The sequence below is a fragment of the Chlorocebus sabaeus genome, chromosome 24 (assembly GCF_047675955.1).
Source record: "Chlorocebus sabaeus isolate Y175 chromosome 24, mChlSab1.0.hap1, whole genome shotgun sequence".
NCBI classification, from domain to species: domain Eukaryota; kingdom Metazoa; phylum Chordata; class Mammalia; order Primates; family Cercopithecidae; genus Chlorocebus; species Chlorocebus sabaeus.
Genome location: NC_132927.1, coordinates 34,552,089 through 34,574,933, shown reverse-complemented (window position 1 = coordinate 34,574,933; position 22,845 = coordinate 34,552,089). Strand labels below are relative to the sequence as shown.

Below are 22,845 nucleotides of genomic sequence, written 5' to 3'. Positions count from 1 at the left end.
GATGTCAAAGAAACTTTGAATGTCTCAAATTTGTGTGTAAATGTGAGGAGAACTGGAATTCCTTCCTCTTGCTGTCTCTCCTCTTCTGCCTGGCCATCTGGTCAGAACACCCAGAATTCAGGTTAGTTTTTTTTTTTTAGTACTATTATTTACCTGTATTTGGGTTGAGTAGACTTAATATTGTGGGCTAGCTGGTAGCCCCGCCATACTATATAACATGGTTTTTACAAGAAGATGTGGTCTGAGTTTCAAACAAGTGACTTAAAAATAAAATGCTGAAATACGACGTGGTCATCTACATGGCGGGTACTGAATCCAGATAGAAGACCTGGTCACAGTGCAATATATTGCACTGAATACATACAAAAAGCAGATCTCAGCCAGGTATGGTTGCTCATGCCTATAATCCCAGCATTTTGGGAGGTCAAGGCAGGGAGATAACTTGAGTGCAGGAGTTCAATATCAGCCTGAACAACATGGCAAAAACTAGTCTCTACAAAAAATTAAAAAAAAAAAAATAGCTTGGTGTGGTGGTATATGCCTGTGCTCCCAGCTACTCGGGAGGCTGAGGTGGGAGGACTGCTTGAACCTGGGGAGGTTGAGGCTGCAATGAGCGGTGATTGGGCCACTCAATTCCAGCTTGGGTGACAGAGCATGACCCTGTCTAAAAACAAATAAACCAACCAACCTCATAGATTCAACTCATTCCAATCACATTCCAGAAGTACTCATGTACCCATAACAATGTTTCAGTCAACCACAAACTGCATATAAAATGATGGTCCCATAAGATTATAATGGAGCTGGAAAGTTTTTATCACTTAGTGACATGGTAGCCATTGGAATACCCTAGTGCAATGCAACATAATGCATTACTCTCCTTTGTGTGGTGATGCTGCTGTAAACAAACCTATCACACTGCTGGTCATATAAAATTATAGCACATACAATAATGTACAGTATATACTTGATAATAACAAATGTCTATGTTACTCTGGCTTATATATTTACTATACTATACTTTTATCATGAGAGTGTACTACTTCTACTTGTAAATAAAGATGTTAACTGTAAAACAGCATCAGGCAGGTCCTTCAGGAGGTATTGCAGAAGAAGGCCTTGTTATCATAGGAGATGACTGTTGTATGTGTGTTATGGTCCTCAAAGTTTCTTTGACATCTTCCTGCCTCCTTTTCAGTATCCCTTTCTAACATCCTACTCTTCTTAGAGACTCAGTAGCCACATGATAATCTAAGTTCCAAGTATAGAATTCTACTTCTAGACCTCAGTTAGCCGTGGTGCTGAAGCAGGACAAGATGTGGAGGTGATAATGATCCTGACTCTTTACGGGCCCAGACTAATGTCTGTGTTTCTGTTTTGGTTTTTAACCAAAAAGTTTAAAAAGTTAATTTTTTTTTTTTTTGAGATGGAGTCTCACCTTGTTGCCCAGGCTGGAGTGCAGTGGTACGATCTTGGCTCGCTGCAACCTCTGCCTCCCAGGTTCAAGCAATCCTCCTGCCTTAGCCCCCCTAATAGCTGGGATTACAAGCACGCACCACCATGTCCGGCTAATTTTTATATTTTTAGTAGAGACAGGGTTTTGCCATACTGGCCAGGTTGGTCTCGAACTCCTGACCTCAGGTGATCCACCCACCTTGGCCTCCCAAAGTGCTGGTATTACAGGCGTGAGCCACCACGCCCGGCCTTTTAAAATTTTGTTTTTTAAATAGAAAAAGGCTTATAGAATAAGAAAATAAAGAAATGAAATATTTTTGAACAGCAGTACAATATGTTTGTGTTTTAAGCTGTGTTATTACAAAACAGTCAAAAGTTACCCAGCCATGGTGGCATGTGCCTGTAGTCCCAACTACTGGGGAGGCTGAGGCAGGAAGATTACTTGAACTTAGGAAGTCCAGGCTGCAGTGAACTGTGATTGTACCACTGGACTCCAGTCTGGGTGACAGAGTGAGACCCTGTCTCAAAAAAAAAAAAGAGTCAAAAGTTAAAAAAAATTAAGTTTAAATTTATAAAGTAAAAATGGTAAGCTAATTTATTATTGAAGAAAAAAAGTTTTTGTCTACAGTACAGCCTAAGTGTACATTGTTCACACTACAGTAGTGTAGTATACAGTTATATCCTACATAACTACAGTAGTGTACAGTTATGTCAGTAGTGTACGGTTATGTACATTACAGTAGTGTACAGTTATGTCAGTAGCGTACAGTTATGTACATTACAGTAGTGTACAGTTATGTCAGTAGCGTACGGTTATGTACATTACAGTAGTGTACAGTTATGTCATTAGCATACGGTTATGTACATTATAGTGTACAGTTATGTCAGTAGTGTACGGTTATGTACATTACAGTAGCATACAGTTATGTCAGCAGTGTACGGTTATGTACATTACAGTAGTGTACAGTTATGTCAGTAGTGTACGGTTATGTACATTACAGTAGTGTACAGTTATGTCAGTAGTATACGGTTATGTACATTATAGTAGTGTACAGTTATGTCAGTAGTGTATGGTTATGTACATTACAGTAGTGTACAGTTATGTCCGAGGTCTTCACAGTCTCACTCATCATGAGTTGACTCACCCAGAGCAACTTCCAGTCCTATAAGCTCCATTTATGGCAAGTGCTCTACACAGATGCACCATTTTTTATCTTTTATGCTGTATTTTTACCGTATTGTTTCAATGTTTAGATATAGAAATACCATTGTGTTACAATTGCCTACAGTACCGAGTATAGTAACATGCTGTACAGGCTTGTAGCCTAGGAGTAATAGGCTGTACCATATAGCCTTGGTACATAGTAGGCTATGCCATCTAGGTCTGTGTAAGTATACTATTATGCTTGCATAACAACAACATCCCCTAAGGATACATTTCTCAGAATGTATTCCCCTAATTAATCAATACATGATTATATATAGATAATAATTTCTAAAGGGAGGTGGAATGGGTAACAGTGCATACCTGCTGGGCACCGTGGCTCACGTCTGTAATTCACACTTTGACAGGCCAAGGCAGGAGGATGGCTTGAGTCCAGGAGTTTGAAACCAGTCAGGGCAAGATAGGGAGACCTCATCTCTACCAATAATAATAATAATAATAATAAATTAGCCAGTCGTGGTGCCGCATGCCTGTGGTCCCAGCTACTTAGGAGGTCGAGGTGGGGAATCGCTTGAGGTCCCAGGAGGAGGTCGAGGCTGCAGTGAGCCATGATGGCGCCACTGTACTCCAGCCTAGGCGAGAGAAATCTTGTCTCAAAAACAAACAAACAAACAAACAAACAGAAACCAGTACATACCTCTGCATTGTGTTAGGTGTGGGGGTCAAAGGTGAACCAGCGCTTGCTCTGACTTCAAGGTGTTTATAATTAACTACAAAAGGGGACTAAGTTATTATGAAGAAGGGAGTTCATAAGCACAATAGTGGACGAATGTGAAGAGTGCTCTGCAAATGCAAAATGCTGGGGTTGGGGAGGTTGTTCCAGGATGGGCCTTTAGATTCCAACACCTCTTTCCACACCATTAGAAATAACAGAAAAAGAAAACAGTCCTTGAGAGGCTCAAGAATGGAGGACACAAATTCCCGGTGGCCACGCGAGCCGGATGACCTTGGACAACTTACACAGCCCTTAGCCTTAACCTCCTACCCTGGTAAATGAGGACTACAATGTCTACTCTTCTATCGTGCAGATTAAGCAGGTAAAGTAATGGGCAAAGCATCTACTCTTGTGCAAGGGCTCAATCAACCTTACTTATGACTAGCACTAGTTTGCAACCTCTCCGAAAGACGGAGAAGGGAAATTCTGTGTAGAGCTACTTTAAGGGTCCTACTTAAGGGCCCTGCCAAGCCGTCCATAGTTTCCACAAGGAACACTCTGCAGTCTCAGATTTACGCTCCTTGCCTGAACCAAAGACCAGCAAAATTGAGGTTTTTCTTGTGTAAACGGTGCCCTGGTCTCTTCTCTGTAGGTAGGGAAGCGGAGCTGCCGCAGAAGCTCCGGTTGTAAAGAGGGGAAGCGGAGCACTGAATCTCCGAGGGGTCCCAGGTGCCCAGACTCCAGCAGAAGCCGCCCCCGCGGCGGAGCGGAGGCGGGGAAGTGGGCGCCGAGGGGCGTGGGGCAACGGCGTCGGCTGTCAGTGCCAGCAGAGCCGGGGCGGGCACACCTACTCACCGCCCAATCCCCGGCCGTAGCCGCGGCCTTATGAATAAGCAACAAAGCGAAGCGCCCTCCCCCTAGCGTCCCAGACAGCTAGGGAGTCGCCGCCGCCGCCGCCGCCGCCGCCGGGCCCGCCGCGGGGATGCCGAGCGCCCGCGCCGCCGCTGCCTCTGTCCTCCGCGCGCTGCTCCGCTGAAGGCGCACAGGTGAGGACGGGCCCGGTTCCGGCCACTTGGGCGGCCGCGGCTGCAGACGTGGCGCCGGGGCAGGGACGGAACCGGAGCCTCAGTGGCGTGGGGTCGTCCCGGGAGCGTGCAGTCCCGGGAGCGTTGCAGCCCTAGGTGCACCAGGCGTGCGCCCCGAGCCTCCTTCGGAGCGCGGTGCCCAGGTGCGGGGTGCGCGGGGGCAGCTCCGGGCGCGCTGGGCGCGGCGCGCAGGCCTCGGAGGGTTCACGGCACTCCTTGCTCCAGCCCAGCCTCCTAGCTCCGCACCAGCGAGCCGGCCTTTGTGCTGGCGGAGCTTGCAGGGCTGGCTGCTTTTGTGTGGGATTTTCTTTCTCCCTCCGCTCGCAATCCCGTAGCAGTGAGAGAGAAGTTCCCGAAAACAACGGTTTACTCCTTTCAAACCGTCGATCGCAGTGTCCCCAATGCCACTCAGAGCCCAACAATCGAGGAGCGAATCGGGGCTGCGGTCGCCACCGAAATATGTCCTGCCACTTTGCAGAAAACAAACAGTTGAGTGTTTAGCGCAGAGATGTCGAGCCTCCTTGCTCAGCCGCTGACCCGTCCCCCAGGACGCGGCTGGAGGACGCTCCTTGGAAAGGTCACTTAATTAGAAAGAGGGCCTGCGGGTTAGACCTGGGGGAGGCGAGGCTCTGCTTGAGACTCCGGAATAGTTGGGAAGTGCTGCCGGAGGTGCCCAAATTGTCTTATGTGCCTCGTGGTCACTGACAGAATCTGACCTGTGTAGATTCCAAACATGTAGAACCTTGGCTGGCGAGGAAGCAAGCAGGAGCGAACAAAACAGGACCCTTAAGAGTTTGGGTTCTCAAAGATGAGAAATCCTTGACATTCCCAGATGATCCCAAGGATCCGCCTAGCACTTGGCATCCAATTTCAGTGCAGAACTGATGTGGAAGAGAGGAGAGATGGCTGCTTTAAAGTGTCTGCCTTCTTTCTTCGCAAGTTTTAGTTTTCAACTTGAGGGGGAGTGTGGAGTGGTTTGCAAAACCATCCCTAGAGTTCTGAAGGATCTCTTCTCCAAAGAACAAAAATTCTTGAGTGGTCAGAATTCACATGCCTGCTCTTTCTTTTGGTTTATTTCCTTGGTGACAAGTGATGCTGTTGGGCTCCAAGGAGTCTCCTTTAAGCCAAGCATCTACAGTCATTGACTTCGGCACACATGCCAGTGGAACCCCACAGTAGCATCTATAGAAACATGCAACCGGGTAAGGGTTCACAGTATCAGAACATTGCTTCTTTTACACACACAGATTTAAAGGTACTCTGACTTGCTGTTATGAATAAAGTGGTGTTTTTTGTATTTGTCATAATAATGAACCAAGCCCTTGTGCAGCAGACAGATTTGATATTGGTTGAGTTTATTCATAAAAATTCCCAAGGCTCACCAAGTATAAGGTAGCTACAGCAACGGAGCCAATTAGGGAGATGTGAATTTGTCTTTGTTTTCATGGGAGGTTTCTTACTATATATTCCGGAGTTTCCAGATCTTTACAATATTATAATTTGGTATTACAGAAATGGTTTGATGCTAAATATAAGTATAGAATCAAAATGAGGAAAATGGGTTTATCTGTTATGGAAAACATCCACTCTCCAACTAAAGGTGTCCTTTGCCCTTTATTCTGTAGATGTTTGTCTGAAAAGTTGTGTATGGAATTGTATTTTTGTTAATTGAACTTATAAAAATTCTCACATAGGGAAGCTGTCTATTCAGAGGGAACCTGGTTTTAATTTTTGTGAAATGAAAACTCATTCCCTAATCAAGATGTGAGGTCAATCGTATTTTTCCATATTGTGTTAACTTGGTGATTATAAGAAAAGTATCTGAAGCTAGTTTCAGCTTCCCTTTAAATGTCAACTACTTAGAGATCTAGTCAAGCAAATGGCTACATTTGTGTACCATAAAAAACAAAAATGAAGTGTCCAGTTGGGTCACTGAAATAAACTGTCTGATGGATGGAGAAGAGCTTGTAGATCAAGATTGATCAGGATAGGATTCTGCAGACAGCAGAAGCCTCTCAGGTCACATTGTCTACATGAAAACTGAAAGGGGAAGCTCCATGGAAATACTTCGGTGAAAAAAATGCTACTCCATTTGTGGCTGATGTTATGGATGCTTCAGATTGCTCACATTTCTGTAGTTTGATGGGAATGCATGTCAGTAGCATGCTGGTATGTCTTATGTTGCATGATACTGTACTTTTTTTCAAACGGCTTTTATGTCTATTATCACCTGTGTGTGTTCTCCACCCTTCAAAAAAATATAACAAGCATTGTTATTTCTACTTCACAACAAGAAAACTGAGTTTCAGTGATTTGCCTAAGGTAGAACTGGAACTCGAAGAAACCTATTTTTAAATATTCAAGTCCATCTCCTTTTAGCAGGGATGAGATGATATGCTAGGGGTAATAAGTACGGATATCTTCATTTGTCTACATCACTAATTTGTAGAGACTAAAGCTTGTGGGCTCAGTATGTAGGACTTAGGTATGGTCTTCAGGGATGGTAAATTGCTTTGCTGGTATTTAGTTTCCAGAGTAGCTATTTTGACCCCAGCCCACTTACCCTCTTTACTGCCAGCTCTGGGGCTGCTTTCCTCCTGGGGGACCATGCTTTTCTTTGTGGTTACTTAGTCTTTCTCCTTCCATTGTGATGGAACATGCTGCTGAAAGGATCGTCTGTTATTCAGCTATTTAATTTATGGTGAAGGATAGCTGCAGCCCAGATCCTAAAGCCAATATAACAGACCAATGATGATTGTCAGTAGCACAGTGAATCAGAAATGTGGTACCTTAATGCCATGTGCCACAGCTGGGTTAATAGGGTGGAAGTCTTTATAAGCTCAGCTTTAAATAAATACAATAGTATTGGCAATAAGATAGTATTGGCAGTAAGAACCTTAAGGATTTAAAAAAAGAAAAAGTAAGACAATGATAAATTAGTCATTGAGGAATGGTCATGAAAAGAACAAAATGGAAAGATTGTTAAGACACAAAGACACAAAATGGAAAGATTATTAAGACACAAGGATTATTAAGACACTTTCCCCCTCATCAGAGAGTCACTAATTGTATTTCAAAAGGTGAGATGGTATTTCAATCATGTTGACCTGAAGCTGTAAGACTTGCTACCTGTAACTGTTGGTCTGTGTTGTGTGTGTGTGTATGAAATAAACTCTGAAACATTAAAATATAGCAGAAATGAGAACATATAAGTTATTGTTAGAGTGGCACATTAAATAAGTAGCCAAAATTGGCTAGGTATTGAATAAAACATACAATTAGACACAGTTAGACCATGAAATGTCATTAAAAAAACTTACAGTACAAAATAAAGACTCTAAACATTCTTTTTCACATTCTTAAATGGTTATTTATATTCACATCATGCCAACAAATATTTATGGAATCTCTCCTCTTTGTGCCTACCGTTATTGCTAATTATGTGGCAAAAAAAGGAATGGTAAAGACTAGTGTTTGTGTGCAAAGAACACAATCTCATTTGAGGTGCTGAGACTTACATGACAATTCATGCTACAGGGGCTAGGAGAAGGGTGGGGAAAGAATGGGCCAGAATGGGATGTGACCTGGGAGGCCAGGGTTTGGATACCTGGGCAGGGAACCATGGGTCGTACAGTGTCATCCTTAAAACTTGGAAGCCTGAATGCTGAGCACGGTGGCTCATGCCTGTAATCCCAACACTTTGGGAGGCCAAGGTGGGTGGATCACGAAGCCAAGAGTTCGAGACCAGCCTGGCCAACAAGGTGAAACCCCATTTCTACTAAGAATACAAAAATTAGTGGGGCATGGTGGTGGGTGCCTATAATCCTAGCTACTTGGGAGGCTGAGGCAGGAGAATTGCTTGAACCTGGGAAGTGGAGGTTGTTTTGAGCCGAGATCATGCCACTGCTCTCCAGCCTGGGCAACAGAGCAAGATTCCATCTCGAGACACAAAACAAAACAAAACAAAAAACCAACTTAAGAGCCTGAGATGAGTATGGCACTTAAAAGTGCTATGTATGTGACTGATGATGGTGTTTATACTGGGCACCATGGTGTGGGATTGCATTATTAGATATGGACCTTGGCAATTGTATATTTGGGGACATTATATGCTGTGTTTTGGGAAAGCAGAGAGTTGTGTGGCAAAGGTAGTGACCTTGAATTCTTGCAGAATCCAAAAGATCAAAAACAGACACTATTCCTAAGGCAAGTTACTTATCCTCTACTGGCCTGTTGTTTTCCTCATCTAAAAAGTGGGAATAACGACAGTATCTACCTTATTAGGTTGTTGTAAGGATTAAATAAGATAATTTCCATTGGGCACTTAGAATGCTTGGCACATAGCCGCTCCCAAGTGGTAGCTGTCTTTGATTGATTATTGCAATTTTTAGTCTTCAGAATAAACTGGCTGGGTGTGGTGGCTCACACCTATAATCCCAGCAATTTGGGAAACTGAGGCAGGCGAATCATGAGGTCAAGGGATTGAGACCATCCCGGCCAACATGGTGAAACCCCATCTCTACTAAAAACACAAAAATTAGCTGGGAGTGGTGGCGCGCACTTGTGGTCCCAGCTACTTGGGAGGCTGAGGCAGGAGAATTGCTTGAACCTGGGAAGCAGAGGTTGCTGTGAGCTGAGATCTCGCCACTGCACTCCAGCCTGGTGACAGAGTGAGACTTTGTCTCAAAAAAAAAAAAATCTGGATTATATAAAATACTGGATTATATAAAATAGATTGGAGAGGAGACAGCCTAGACAAGGTCATCAATTAAGAGGCATTTAAAATACTAACAATCCAATGAGGTGATCAGAAGTTACAATTCCAAAAGAGGTTATGAGAGGAGGATCCACAGCAATTGTGAATCTAGAATGTAAAGGAGAGAAGAGTTCAAGGTGGTCACCAAAGTTCAGATGAAGATGGTTGTGTTTGAAGTGTCATCAAAGTAACTTACAGTTGACAATGAAAAGCCAAGATGAGGTAGCTTTCTTCACCTACCCCGCAGTAGCTCTCTGTAGTTTTTGTGTGTATCATAAGAAAAGGAAAATATAAAGCACACTGTCACCAGTTTATTGGCAAACTCTACAGTATTCCTTTGTCTTGAGTACTCTTGGGGCGATGCTCATTGTGCCTTAATATTATATGTGAAACTCAGTTTACGCTGGAAATAGTAGCTTCATCACTGGTGAGAATGATTTAACATATTGGTTTCCCTTTTGTGTTTTCATTTTGGTAACGTACTGAAATAGCAGTATTCAGTTTAGTTGGAAAAAATATTGACCCAGTGCTTACAAAATCTGATTAACCAGATGGCCAAGGCTAGTATTTTTTTATGTTGCCTTTCATTTGTCTTTGAAACTTGAATATGCCTAGACTTGACAGAGAAACAGATTCTGGACTGTAGCTATGTAAGATTGTCAAAGATAATGCCTGACAGAACAGCTTATCTTGCTCACTGGTGGCAGAAATGCGTAAATTGTTCAGAAGAATGCCAAGCTATTAGGATAGATACCTTGATAGCAAATGATCGACAAAGTGCTACTGACCTGCTCTGAAGGAGATGCTTTTTAAGCTATTCAAAGCTGATACCCAACATCAGTTGGTAATTTGGTTACAGCTTATTTATCTGAATTAATTTGCATCGAGAGAGACAGGGAAAAGAAAGCAGCATCCAAATACACAGTGGGAGGGAAAAGTAAGAGGAATGTTCTTTTTGTTTGTTTGTTAAATATTCTTATGATTGAGCTAATTGAAGATAATTAAGACACAGAATTCTAATATGCAATGGAATCTCTCCTCCTTCCACTTCTTCCAGCAAAGTGGGCTATAGACATTCATCTGTTTGTTCAGCCAATATTTACTGAGCATTTCTTCTGTGTCAGGCACGTTGCCAGGAAGGGGATACAGTATTGAGGAAAAAGGAAAAGGCTTAAAATATGGTTGCAGATGGTTATTTAGGTTTAGAAATATTGTCGAATTGACAACAGTCTTCTCTTATTTATTTTTAAGCATCATGTAACTCCCATTGTGGGACATCAGACTAATGGGAGTGACTACATGAACCTATACTGGGCTTTGAAAGATGGAGAAAATCCGGGAATTTGAAAGTCAACTATCAGTTTATCTGAGTTGCAGGCGTGTTCCCTGTTATTATTCTTACAGGTTGTCTTTTTTCCTTTTAATGTACAAGCGTTGCTTTCAATAGTGGGGAGAGGGAACATATGGCCTCAATACACAGACATAGAGAAAGCTTGCATAAATGCCTATGAAAAGGGGGAAAAAGCAAAGGCTTGTGGTTCACCCCCACTCTTTCTGTTGTAACTGAATTTAGAAAGCAGGTGGCTGACAATCACAGAAGGAAAGTCTTTTGGAGCAATAGCAGAATTCCCTTCACACAAAAATTCTAAAACCCAAGATACAGGTGAAAATAAAACTTTGAAGGAAAATTAAGTTTTGGAAAGGCAGTGGGGCTGTATTAAGTCTTTATTATCTATCCCTTCTTCCCTTGGTCTGATTTGTTTGTAAAATTTTTCTCTCAGTCCGCACGACTCCATAACATACACATAACACATAAAGCATCTGCTCCACCATTTGAGCGCCTTTCCTACTTGATGGCAACATTATAGGAATATAGAAATATTTGTATTTTTATTTTATGTCATATAGGTGAGGTATAAGAATAAAATCATGGATGAAGAAGGGATTTCAATGATTATTTTAATTCCTCATTTTGTCAAAGGAGAAACTGGGGCCACTTACTCAGTATCATATAGCAAGTTTTAACATCAATAAAGTTACGATTCAGGAATCATTTTTCTGATACCAGCCCAAGGCCCTCTAAACTCTTATTACCATTCATGATGGCCTGGGGTTTTCAGATTTTTATTCAGAAGTATGGGGTCATGTGGGCCAAGGTTTTAGGCCACACGTTCAGTAAGATTTCACTGAATAGAAAAAGTATTTGTTTAGGAAGGAGCAGCTACCTGAATGGATCAGAAATGAACCATAGCGTTCTATAGCTTTTATGACTCTTCAAGCACATAGATAGAATTTAGTAGGTGAATTTGTCTGAACAGAAACCCAAAGGTGTAATTTCATTGACTGTCAATACTCTTGTTTCACAGCATATATATATATATATATATATATATATTTATTTATTTTTATATAAAATAATTATATATATATATATATTTTGAGATGGAGTTTCCCTCTGTCGCCCAGGCTGGAGTGCAGTGGCGCGATCTTGGCTCACTGCAAGCTCCACCACCCAGGTTCATGCCGTTCTCCTGCCTCAGCCTCCGGAAGAGCTGGGACTACAGACGCCCACCACCACTCCCGGCTAATTTTTTTGTATTTTTAGTGGAGACGGGGTTTCACCATGTGAGCCAGAATGTTCTCAATCTCCTGGCCCCATGATCCGCCCGCCTCGGCCTCCCAAAGTGCTGGGATTACAGGTGTGAGCCACTGCGCCAGGCCTCATATGTTTTTGTTGTTGTTGTTGTTGTTGTTGTCTGTTTGTTTTTGAGACAGGGGCTTTTCTCTGTCGCCCAGAATGGAGTGCAGTGGTGTGATCATGGCTCACTGCAATCGTGACTTTTCGGGCTCAAGTGATTCTCCCACTTCAACCTCCGAGTAGCTGGATCTACTGGCATGTGCCTGGCTAATTTTGTAGAGATGAGATTTTGCCCTGTTGCTCAGGTTGGCCTCAAACTCCTGGACTCAGATGATCCTCCTGCCTTGGCCTCCCAAAGCATTGGAACTACAGGTATGAGCCACTGCACCTGGCCCCTTCACTACGTTTTTGTTTTAAGGAAGGCAAATAGAGGCATCAAGCCAAATTCAGTGATCTGTTACCTGGCTATGAATTTGAGTACATCCTGGCTCATCTAAAGTACAGTGATAACTAATGTCCAGAATGTTGACATGCTGTGGCACATGCTGTTTCCTCTTTATCAAATATCTTTGCCATTTTCTCTTTTTCGAAAAGAACAATGCAGCCAGGTGTGGTGGCTCACGCCTGTAATCCCAGCACTTTGGGAGACAGAGGCAGTCAGATCACCTGAGGTCAGGAGTTCGAGACTAGCCTGGCCAAATGGTGAAACCCTGTCTCTACTAAAAATACAAAAATTAGCTGGGTGTGATGGCGGGCACCTGTAATCCCAGCTACTTAGGAAGTTGAGGCAGGAGAATCACTTGAACCCAGAAGGTGGAGGGAGCAGTGAGCTGAGGTCGCACCACCGCACTCCAACCTGGGTGACAGAGCAAGACTCTTGTCTCCAAAAAAAAAAAAAAAAGATGGGCACAGTGGCTCATGCCTGTAATCCTAGCACATTGGGAGATTGAGGCAGGTGGATCACTTGGGGTCAGAAGTTCGAGACCAGCCTGGCCAACATGGTGAAACCCCATCTCTATTAAAAATACAAAAATTAGCTGGGTATGGTAGTGGGCACCTGTAATCCCAGCTACTTGGGAGGCTGCGGCAGGAGAATCACTTGAACCTGGGTGACGGAGGTTGCAGTGAGCCGAGATGGCATCAGTGCACTCCAGCCTGGGCAACAGAGTGAGACCCCATCTCAAAAACAAACATACAAACAAACAAAAACAATGCTAGCTAACAGTATGTAATTTAATATTCAGATATGTTTGTTTCAAACCCCCATTTGCATATGGGGAAACTTAGCATCCCTCTCATTATCATTGCAGATTCTTTGGGGACTTAACGTTTCTTTTAGTCATCTCTGGCTTCCGTTTTCTTCTGCTAAATTTGTAATCCCTGATATGCTGTTTCTTTTCTGCACATGACACTATTATACTCATGATGCCATTCCATTCCTGTATTTCCCTGAAGCATTGTGGACTCAAGATTTCTGTGTAACAAATTACCCCATAGCTTAGTGGCTTGAAATAACAATAATTATTTGTTATTTTGTACCAGTTCTATGCATCACAAATTTGGAAGTAACTTAGCTGCGTGGTTCTGGCACAAAGTCTTTCAAGAAGGTGTAGTCAAGATGTCAGCCAGGGGTGCAGTCATCCAAAGGGCTGACTGGGGCTGCTGGACCAATTTCCAAGATGGTACACTCATATGGTGGTGGTAGTTGGCAGGAAGCCTTGGCTCTAAATCCATGGATTCCTTTTTTTCTCACATAGAAAAAGTCAGTCTTCTTGTGCTGTGTGGTGGTGCGTGCCTGTGGTCCTACTTAGGAGCTTGATGCAGGAGGATTGCTAGAGCCCAGGAGTTCAAGTCCAGCCTGGGGAAAGAAAAAAAGAGAAGGAAGGGAAGGGGAGGGGAGCTCACACCTGTAATTTCAGCACTTTGGGAGGCTGAGGCAGTTGGATCGTTTGAGGTCAGGAGTTTAAGACTAGTCTAGCCAACATGGTGAAACCCCATCTCTAATAAAAATACAAAAATTAGCTGGGCGTGGTGGTGCGTGCCTGTAGTCCCAGCTACTCGGGAGGCTGCGGCACGAGAACTCGGGAGCTGGAGGTTGCAGTGAGCTGACTCGCACAGCATTCCAGCCTGGGCGACAGAGTGAAAGTCCGTCTCAAACAAACAAAAAAAGAAACAAAAAAAAAGAGGAAGGAAAGAAAATTCAGCCTTCTTTTTGTCTTCAGCTGTGTAGATCATGTCCTGAGGACTTTACCTTTCTTCCTTCTTGAAAGGACCTACAAGACTAAATGAGATAACACATGGAAGCTTTGAAACTCCTTAAGGGAAGAAGGCCCTATGATAATAAATTTATAAATTTCACATGTGCACATCATTTGCTTAACTTAGATCATTGAATGATTAGACATGAAAGAAAGAAAAAAATGTAAACTTTATAAAGTTGAGGTTTTTATTTTAGAATTTTAGTTTCAAGGTTTAATTTTCTAGAAAACTTGCAACATCTCTGAGAAATTTCTGATGATGGGAAGAGAAAAGGTCCTACTCAGCAAAGTAGATTAAAAAAAGAACTGAAACCCTTAAATTTGGGGGGAAATTAACAATTTTAATATAGTTTTAGTTGTAATGAGAATGTGAGTAGTTTATTTTAAATACTACAATACATTTTTTATCTTATAATAATGGATATTCAGTAAAGATTGCTAATTTTAAAATATTTTTTTTCTGAAACTATTAACCTTGCTTAAACTCTTAAACCTTTTCTAATCCTTCAATTTTGAAACATGTTTTGCCTGTAATTTGTATAGTTGTTGCAGAGAATAACAAATGATTTAAACATTTAAAAATACATATTTTCTTTCTTTCTTTTTTTCTTTTTTCTGCTCTAGTCAACGAAAGAGACACTTTATTGAGGTTCCAAGACCATGGGTCCTGGGCAGAAGGCTGCTGCCCTTCGAGGAAGGAAGAACCTTATTTGACCTTCTTCTTGGGGTACAGGTTGTTGCTGTGGCCACATTTCTTCCTGTGGCAGTTGATAGCACGGGGGTGCAGGCAAGCATAGCCCTTGCAGCAGATCATCTTGTCGCAGTTGTATTTCTGGGTGAGCTGGCGGAGGAAAGGCTCAATAATGCCACCTCTCAGGCACAGCACCAGGTTTAGGGTGGACTCTTTCTGGATGTTGTAGCCTGAGAGAGTGCAGCCATTCTCCAGCTGTTTCCCAGCAAGTATCAGACGCTACTGGTCAGGTGGGATACCCCTCCTTGTCTTGAATTTTGGCTTTGACATTCTAACATTCTAAATGGTGTCAGTGGGCTCGATCTCAGGGGTGATGGTCTTGCCCATGAGGGTCTTCACAAAGACCCGCATCTCTGCGTCTGCTGCTCGGCTGCCTCGCTAAAGAAAAAGAACTAAAAGACACATTTTCATTGAAAACTATTTACTTACTTTTAAAAACTCTTAAAAGTAACTGGTATTCAGCATTTAATGATGATATTTAGTGTTTTCAAACACACTTTTCTTAGTCCATTTGGGCTGCTATAACAAAGTATAATAAACAGGAAGTTTGTAAACAACAGAAGTTTATTGCTCACAGTTCTGGAGACTGGGAAGTCCAAGGTCAAGGTGTCAGTAGATTTGGTGTCTGGGTAGGGCCCACTTTCTGGTTCACAGAAGGCACCTTTTCGCTGTGTCCTACATGGTGGAAGGGGCCAGGGAGCTCTTGGGATGTCTGTTTATTTTATTTTATTATTTCAAGATGGAGTTTCCCTCTTGTTGCCCAGGCTGGACTGTGATGGCGCGATCTCAGCCCATTGCAACCTCTGCCTCCCGAGTTCAAGTGATTTGCCTTCCTTAGCCTCCCAAGTAGCTGGGATTACAGATGCCTGCCACCACGCCCAGCTAATTTTTTTGTATTTTTAGTCGAGACAGGGTTTCACCATGTTGGCCAGGCTGGTCTTGAACTCCTGACCTCAGGTGATCTGACTGCCTCTGTCTCCCAAAGTGCTGGGATTACAGGCGTGAGCCACCTTGCCTGGCCCTCTTTATTTATTTATTTATTTATTTATTTATTTATTTATTTTTGAGATGGAGTCTCCTGTCCATGCTGGAGTGCAGTGGCATGATCTTAGCTCACTGCAACCTCCACCTCCCAGGTTTAGGCAATTCTCCTGCCTCAGCCTCCCGAGCAGCTGGGATTACAGGTTTGCGCCACCGTGCCTGGCTAATTTTTGTATTTTTGTTAGAGATAGGGTTTCACCATGTTGGCCAGGTGGTCTCAAACTCCTGACCTCAAGTGATCTGCTGGTCTCGGCCTCCTAAAATGCTGGGATTACAGGCGTGAGCCACCACGCCTGGCCTGGGGTCTCTTTTATAAGGGCACAAATCCCATTCATGAGGGTTCTGCCCTCATGAAGTCATCACTTCTCAAAGGTCTCACTTCCTAATACCACCATGTTGCTAATTAGGTTTCAACACATGAATTCTGGGGGCCACAAACATTCAGAATGTGGCAACACTTAAAAAGTTATTTGAATGAATGTGTAAGACTTACTTTTTATTTCTTTGACATGTTGCTATTTCTACATCATTTGACTACATGGTTAATAGAGGAATTTGGAGAGAATATTGCAAATGTGACTTCAAGGGTAATTTATTTCAAGTAGGTATTTAAGAAACAATGAACTTAATACTTAAACTATGTGTACTTTTTCTAGGGAACCTCAAGTTAAATCAGCGAAATTCAGCAGGGAAAAATGAACTGGGTTATCCATGCCTCAAAGGTACAAAGAAATAGAACAGTCCTCTCCTACCTACCATCTCTGTGTGTTATAAAGTCAAGGAGATTATTTTACTTACGGTTTAATTTAAAGAGACTTATTTACAACACATATTTATATGACAGTTTGATATGCTTTATTTTTCTGCAGGATTCAATTACTGGACTTGTCAACTCTGCCAGCATACGTGTCATTTCTCTTCCACTATGAGTGGACCGATTGTATTGCACATTTGTCTGGCTTTCTGTAGCCTTCTACTTTTCAACGTTGCCACACAATGTCTGGCCTTCCCCAAAATAGAAAGGAGGGAGCTAGCACATGTTCATGCGGAAAAAGGGCAGTCTGATAAGATGAACACTGATGACCTAGAAAATAGCTCCATTACCTCAAAGCAGACTCCCCAACTGGTGGTCTCTGAAGATCCAATGATGGTGTCAGCAGGACCATCGGTAACATCATTAAATAAAGCATTCTCTATTAACAAAGAAACCCAGCCTGGACGAACTGGGCTCATGCAGACTGAACGCCCTGGTGTTTCCACTGCTACTGAGTCAGCTGTCCCAGCAGTTGAAGAAGTATTTGGTTCCAGCCAACCAGAGAGAATATCTCCTGAAAGTGGACTTTCCAAGGCCATGTTAACCATTGCTATCACTGCGACTGCTTCTCTGACTATTGATGGAAAGGAGGAACTCCTTACAAGCACTAACTTTCAGCCCATTGTAGAAGAGATCACAGAAACCACAAAAGGTTTTCTGAAGTATATGGATAACCAATCACTTGCAACTGAAAGTCAGGAAGAGGCTGGTTTGGGACATTCACCTTCATCCTATGTGAATACTAAGGAAATGCTAACCACCAATCTGAGGACTGAGAAATTTGAAGCAGACACAGACCACAGGACAACTTATTTTCCTAGTGCTGAGTCCACAGCAGGCACTGAGCCTGGAAGCCTCACACCTGATAAGGAGAAGCCTTCACAGATGACAGCTGATAACACCCAGGCTACTGCTACCAAGCAACCACTCGCAACTTCCGAGAACACCCTGAGTGTTGAGCCAGAAACTGACAGTCTGCTGGGAGCCCCAGAAGTCACAGTGAGTGTCAGCGCAGCTGTTCCAGCTGTCTCTGCCTCAAGTGATGAGTGGGATGACACCAAATTACAGAGTGTAAGCCGGATAAGGACCCCCAAGCTTGGAGACAATGAAGAGACTCAGGTGAGAACGGAGATGTCTCAGACAGCACAAGTAAACCATGAGGGTATGGAAGGGGGCCAGCCTTGGACAGAGGCTGCAGAGGTGGCTCTGGAGCTGCCTGAAGGAGAAACACACACGGGCACAGCCCTGCTCATAGTGCATGGGAATGAGAGATCACCTGCTTTCACCGATCAAATTTCCTTTACCCCCACAAGTCTAATGGAAGACATGAAAGTTTCCATTGTGAACTTGCTCCAAAGTACGGGAGACTTCACGGAATCTACCAAGGAAAACAATGCCCTGTTTTTCTTAGAGACCACTGTTTCTGTCTCAGAATATGAGTCTGAGGCAGACCAACTGTTGGGAAATACAATGAAAGGTAAAAGAAAGAAAAAGAAAAACAAGCTTTGGTTTAATTTAGAAACTTTCAATTTTTTTTTTTTAATGGCAATTTAGAAATAGATTGAAGTTTTAATGAAAAGCAGGCCAGGTGTGGTGGCTGATGCCTATAATCCCAGCATTTTGGGAGGCCGAGGTGGGAGGATTGCTTGAGCCCAGGAGTTTGAGACCAGCCTGGGTGATATAGTGAGACCCCTTCTCTGAAAAGGAATAAAAAAGTGAAATTTGAAAAATAAAGAAAAGCAGAAGCATACAAATACATCATCTATTTTATATAAAAATTACACCCAATTCTTGTCACCCCAGCACTTTGGGAGGCCAAGGCAGGCAGCTTACTTGAGGTCAGGTGTTCGAGACCAGCCTTGCCAACATGGTGAAACCCCATCTCTACTAAAATACAAAAATTAGCTGGGCGTGGTGGCAGGTGCCTGTAATCCCAGCTACCCGGGAGGCTGAGGCAGGAGAATTGCTTGAACTTGGGAGGCAGAGGTTGCAGTGAGCCAAGAGTGTGCCACTGCACTCCAGCCTGGGCGACAAGAGCGAAACTTCCTCTCAAAAAAGAAAAAGAAAAAAAAAATTACACCCAAATATGAATCCTGCCTATAGACCAGTGTTCTTTAATGGGGGATAGTTTTGTTTTGCTTTACCCTTCCCCCCAGGGGACATTTAGCAATGTTTGGAGACATTTTTCATTGTTAGAACTGAGGGGTGCTAAGATATTGCCAAATATCTTAGACTACGTAGGACAGCCCCCCATAACAAAGAATTATCCCAGCCAACATGTTAATAGCTCAGAGGCTGAGAAACCCTGATACTATTATTTTTATTTTAGACTAATATTTTTCAAACATTTTACTATGAAAATGTATAAATATACAAGAAAATATGAAAGAATTAGCTATATGTTTAAACTGTAATAAACAATCTTGGATACTTACATACACATTGTTGTAAAATATGTTCACATCCCTTATATTTCTTACAAAAAAGTTTTAGGTAAGTACTGTAGTTATCTCATGGTATTAACTATATGAATTTTCTAATTTTGTTTTCCTAAAACGAGAACATTTAGAAATAAGGAAGGGTAGGTAGGGTGGAAGATAAATCATCTGCTTGTTTGGTTCTGCATTTTCTACTTTCTTTTGGCCTTTGCATCTGTGAATATTATAAGCTGGAAAGCCTTCTATTTGTTGTTGACGGATAATGGGTTTCTTTTATTATGGGTAGGTGGACAGATAACAACATTGGAAAGGAAAAGCTTAGTGTAATGTTTATATGCTCATTTCAAATTGTTTTGGAACATGTACAACGTGTTACTTCAGCCAATTAGCCCAATTAATGGAAAATATCAAATCAGTAATATGTTTTATAAGGCGTTGAGATTGAATTAAAATGGTGAAAGATCACCTGATAAATGACAAAAGAAAGATTGAATTTTACATGTCTAATTCATTTTTTTTTAAAGACTGAAAGACGTAGTATGCTGTTAAGTTTTCATAGAAGCTTCCATAAAATGTCTTATAAGTTGGTTTTGACATGGAGTTGGGTTCACATGGCCATGAAGACCTTAGATATGACTGAGCAACAAGTTTACTTCAGTTCTTCATAGAACTTTTATTTTTGGAGCATTAAGTCATATAGCCCCAGACTGTTCACTGCACAATTGAATCCATGATTCTTATGTACTAAACTTGTATTGGCTTCTATTAATACAGCCTAGCAAGTAAAATGGAATTGGTAATTTCCTGATTATTTTGATTTTTGAATATGGTTCTTAGTCATAATTGCCTCAGCAAATTGTAATCTTTTAACAGGCCCCTTCTTTTTATTCCTAGCACATAGCACAATTCCTGGCACATAGTAGGTACTCAGTAAATATCCTTCTGGATTTCCAAATGAGGATAGAGAACCATGCAGGCCTACCTTATCCAAAATCAAACAATTTCTAAATGTTCTTTGTACCAAGAGGAACAGTCAATTTATTCCTTTTGTTTTACTTTTTTTTGGTCCCATAGAGTTAAAAGGAATGGGAAAGATTGCAGTTATTGACAGCAGTTGTTATAGAATAGCCAAAATGTTTTACTACTCAGTTTCAGGTGATCATAAGTATTTTTCTGAAGTAAACAACTCAAATGCTAATCATTTAGAGTCCAGGGACCACTTAGGACATTATCTTCTTCAGAATATGCATTGATTTCTGGTGTTTTTGGATATTATTAACAGATGAGTACGTTGAGATTATAGTCAGCCCTTTGAGTCAGCTGCTTCAACTGAGGATCAGGTTTTAAAAATAAACTATAGGCCGGGCACGGTGGCTCAAGCCTGTAATCCCAGCACTTTGGGAGGCCGAGACGGGTGGATCATGAGGTCAGGAGATCGAGACCATCCTGGCTAACACAGTGAAACCCCGTCTCTACTAAAAAATACGAAAAACTAACCGGGCGAGGTGGTGGGCGCTTGTAGTCCCAGCTACTCGGGAGGCTGAGGCAGGAGAATGGCGTAAACCCGGGAGGCCGAGCTTGCAGTGAGCTGAGATCCAGCCACTGCAGTCCAGCCTGGGCGACAGAGCGAGACTCCGTCTCAAAAAAAAAAAAAAAAAAAAATCTATAATTATTTTTTCTCCAACATGAAGTAGGAAGAATGAGAGATGTTAGGAAAATTTAAAGTTTATTTAAAAATTTTTTATTACTCTTTCTAGTTCTCACTTTTCTTTCTCTAACAGCAATTATTTATTCAAGATACTATGCATTTTGACATTTCTTGCTATTTCATAAAACTACAAACAGCGCCTGCATATTTATTTTTGTATATGTGTTCTCAAAAGTGTTCATTATGCTTTCAAAAATGAGGGCAACATAGAGAACTCCTACTGCTTAAAATGGTAAAACTATATGTTATTGTCTTCTTGTGGCAAACAGAGCGTTGCCCTACGTGCTAGAGGTACAGAAGGACAATGAATCCTGGCTCTCTAGGGGTTTATGGTAATATTGGAGAAAGGAATAAAACAGAGACAAAATTCAAACGATGATATAGAGTGCAAATATGAAACTCATGTGAGAACCTTACCCTAACTCACATGTTTGTCCTGTAACCAGGTATATTAATCCATCAAATGTAAAAATCTCTTCAATTCAAAAGGAAAAATAGTGTAAACTGGATGAGTACCAAGAAAAGGAACTGCCTATAGTGAAAAACAAACAAATACACATTATTTTAAAGCAAATACATTGTTTTCGAGGCAACATTTTTTTAAAGTAATAGGATATGCCATGATGTCATTAATAAAAACTTTTTTTTTTTTTTTTTAAGATGGAGTCTTGCCCTGTCATCCGGGCTGGAGTGCAGTGGTATGATCTCGGCTCACTGCAACCTCCACCTCCTGGGTTCAAGCAATTCTCCTGCCTCAGCCTCTCGAGTGGCTGGGATGACAGGAATGTGCCACCATGCCTGGCCAATTTTTTTGTGTTTTTAGTACAGATGGGGTTTCACCATATTGGCCAGGCTGGTCTCGAACTCCTGACCTTGTGATCCTTCCACCTCAGTCTCCCAAAGTGCTGGTATGATAGGCGTGAGCCACTGCACCTGGCATGTCATTAATAAAAACTTTGAGAAACCTTTTTTAAGTTATCCCTAGAATGTTATTTTTCATTATATAACTTACCGATCTTGCTAAAATACTTAGTATCTAGAACTAATATTTTAAAAAAGAGAGACAGTAAGGTTTTCAAGAAATTAAGTTTTTAGTTGTTGCTCTGTACAGTGTTTGAAATTTCTAGCATAACCCCTTCATAAGAAGGCAAATCTTGACTTATAAGTAGTCTGTAGAAGGCAAAACATTTATGTGATCTGAAGAGAAAGCAGAGTATAATTATAAATAGTCTTTAATACTGTATTTGAGGGAATTATAATGTTGTAAAGAAAGTGGACCTGTGACAGATAATGTCATACCCTACCAGTTCTATTCATTTCCTTTTCTGATCTAAAAGCAGTGCACATCTTCTACAGAGGCCTCTTTGACTTGTTCCTTGGGCTTAGCACAGTGGTTAAGAGTGCTGGCTTTGTGACCAAAGGTAGGCTCCTTAGCTTTTCTAAACCTAAATTCTGTAAAGTGGAGTTATCATAGCTGGTAATTATTGAATACTTACCAAATACTAGGTATTTTACTTGTGTTATCTAATCTTTGTAGCAGCTCTATCTATCTCTCTATCAGCTCTATCTAGCTCTCTCTATCTCATAGAGATAGATACTATTATTATCCCCATTTTATAGCTGAGGAAACTCAAGGCCCACATATGTGAAATAATTTGTTTATGATCACACAGCTAGTAAGTGACTAAGGCAGGTTGGCTCTAGAGCCTGCATTCTTGAGCACTATGATGCAGCTTCCATGGAATGATACTAGCACCTATCTCCCTGTAGCACATGTGGGAGGATGCATACGTAAGATACTGTATGCCATGCACTTACCATGTTGTTTAACATAGAAACTCAGTAAATATTAGTTATTGTAATTATTACTCCTTTCTTTTAAAATGCTGGCTTCCTTGACCATCTAGAAATGCAAATGTGAAAATTAATATACTGTATACAAATGTTTCTGAGAGTTTTTAAGTGTAACTTGGTTCTGTATAATTTGTTTCTTAACAAACTGATTATGTTGACATTCAATC

The 22,845-nt window shown here is 41.7% G+C and overlaps 1 protein-coding gene and 1 pseudogene across 2 annotated transcripts in view; one reads left to right on the top strand and one right to left on the bottom strand.

Moving 5' to 3' along the window:
* The first annotated feature begins 4,246 nt into the window (after window positions 1-4,246).
* The window catches only part of ARMH4 (armadillo like helical domain containing 4), a 156,593-nt gene continuing 137,994 nt past the window's right edge, over window positions 4,247-22,845 (top strand). The window contains exons 1-2 of one of the 2 annotated variants that reach the window (XM_037984043.2): window positions 4,247-4,381; window positions 16,734-18,155. In XM_037984043.2, the coding sequence (XP_037839971.2) occupies window positions 16,790-18,155 (1,366 nt within the window). In that variant the 5' untranslated portion in view covers window positions 4,247-4,381; window positions 16,734-16,789. Of the gene's footprint in view, window positions 4,382-16,524; window positions 16,587-16,733; window positions 18,156-22,845 lie in introns of those variants that run through there. The other variant, XM_007986802.3, reaches the window with a different exon arrangement.
* Window positions 14,682-15,307, bottom strand: LOC103229076 (ubiquitin-ribosomal protein eL40 fusion protein-like; annotated as a pseudogene).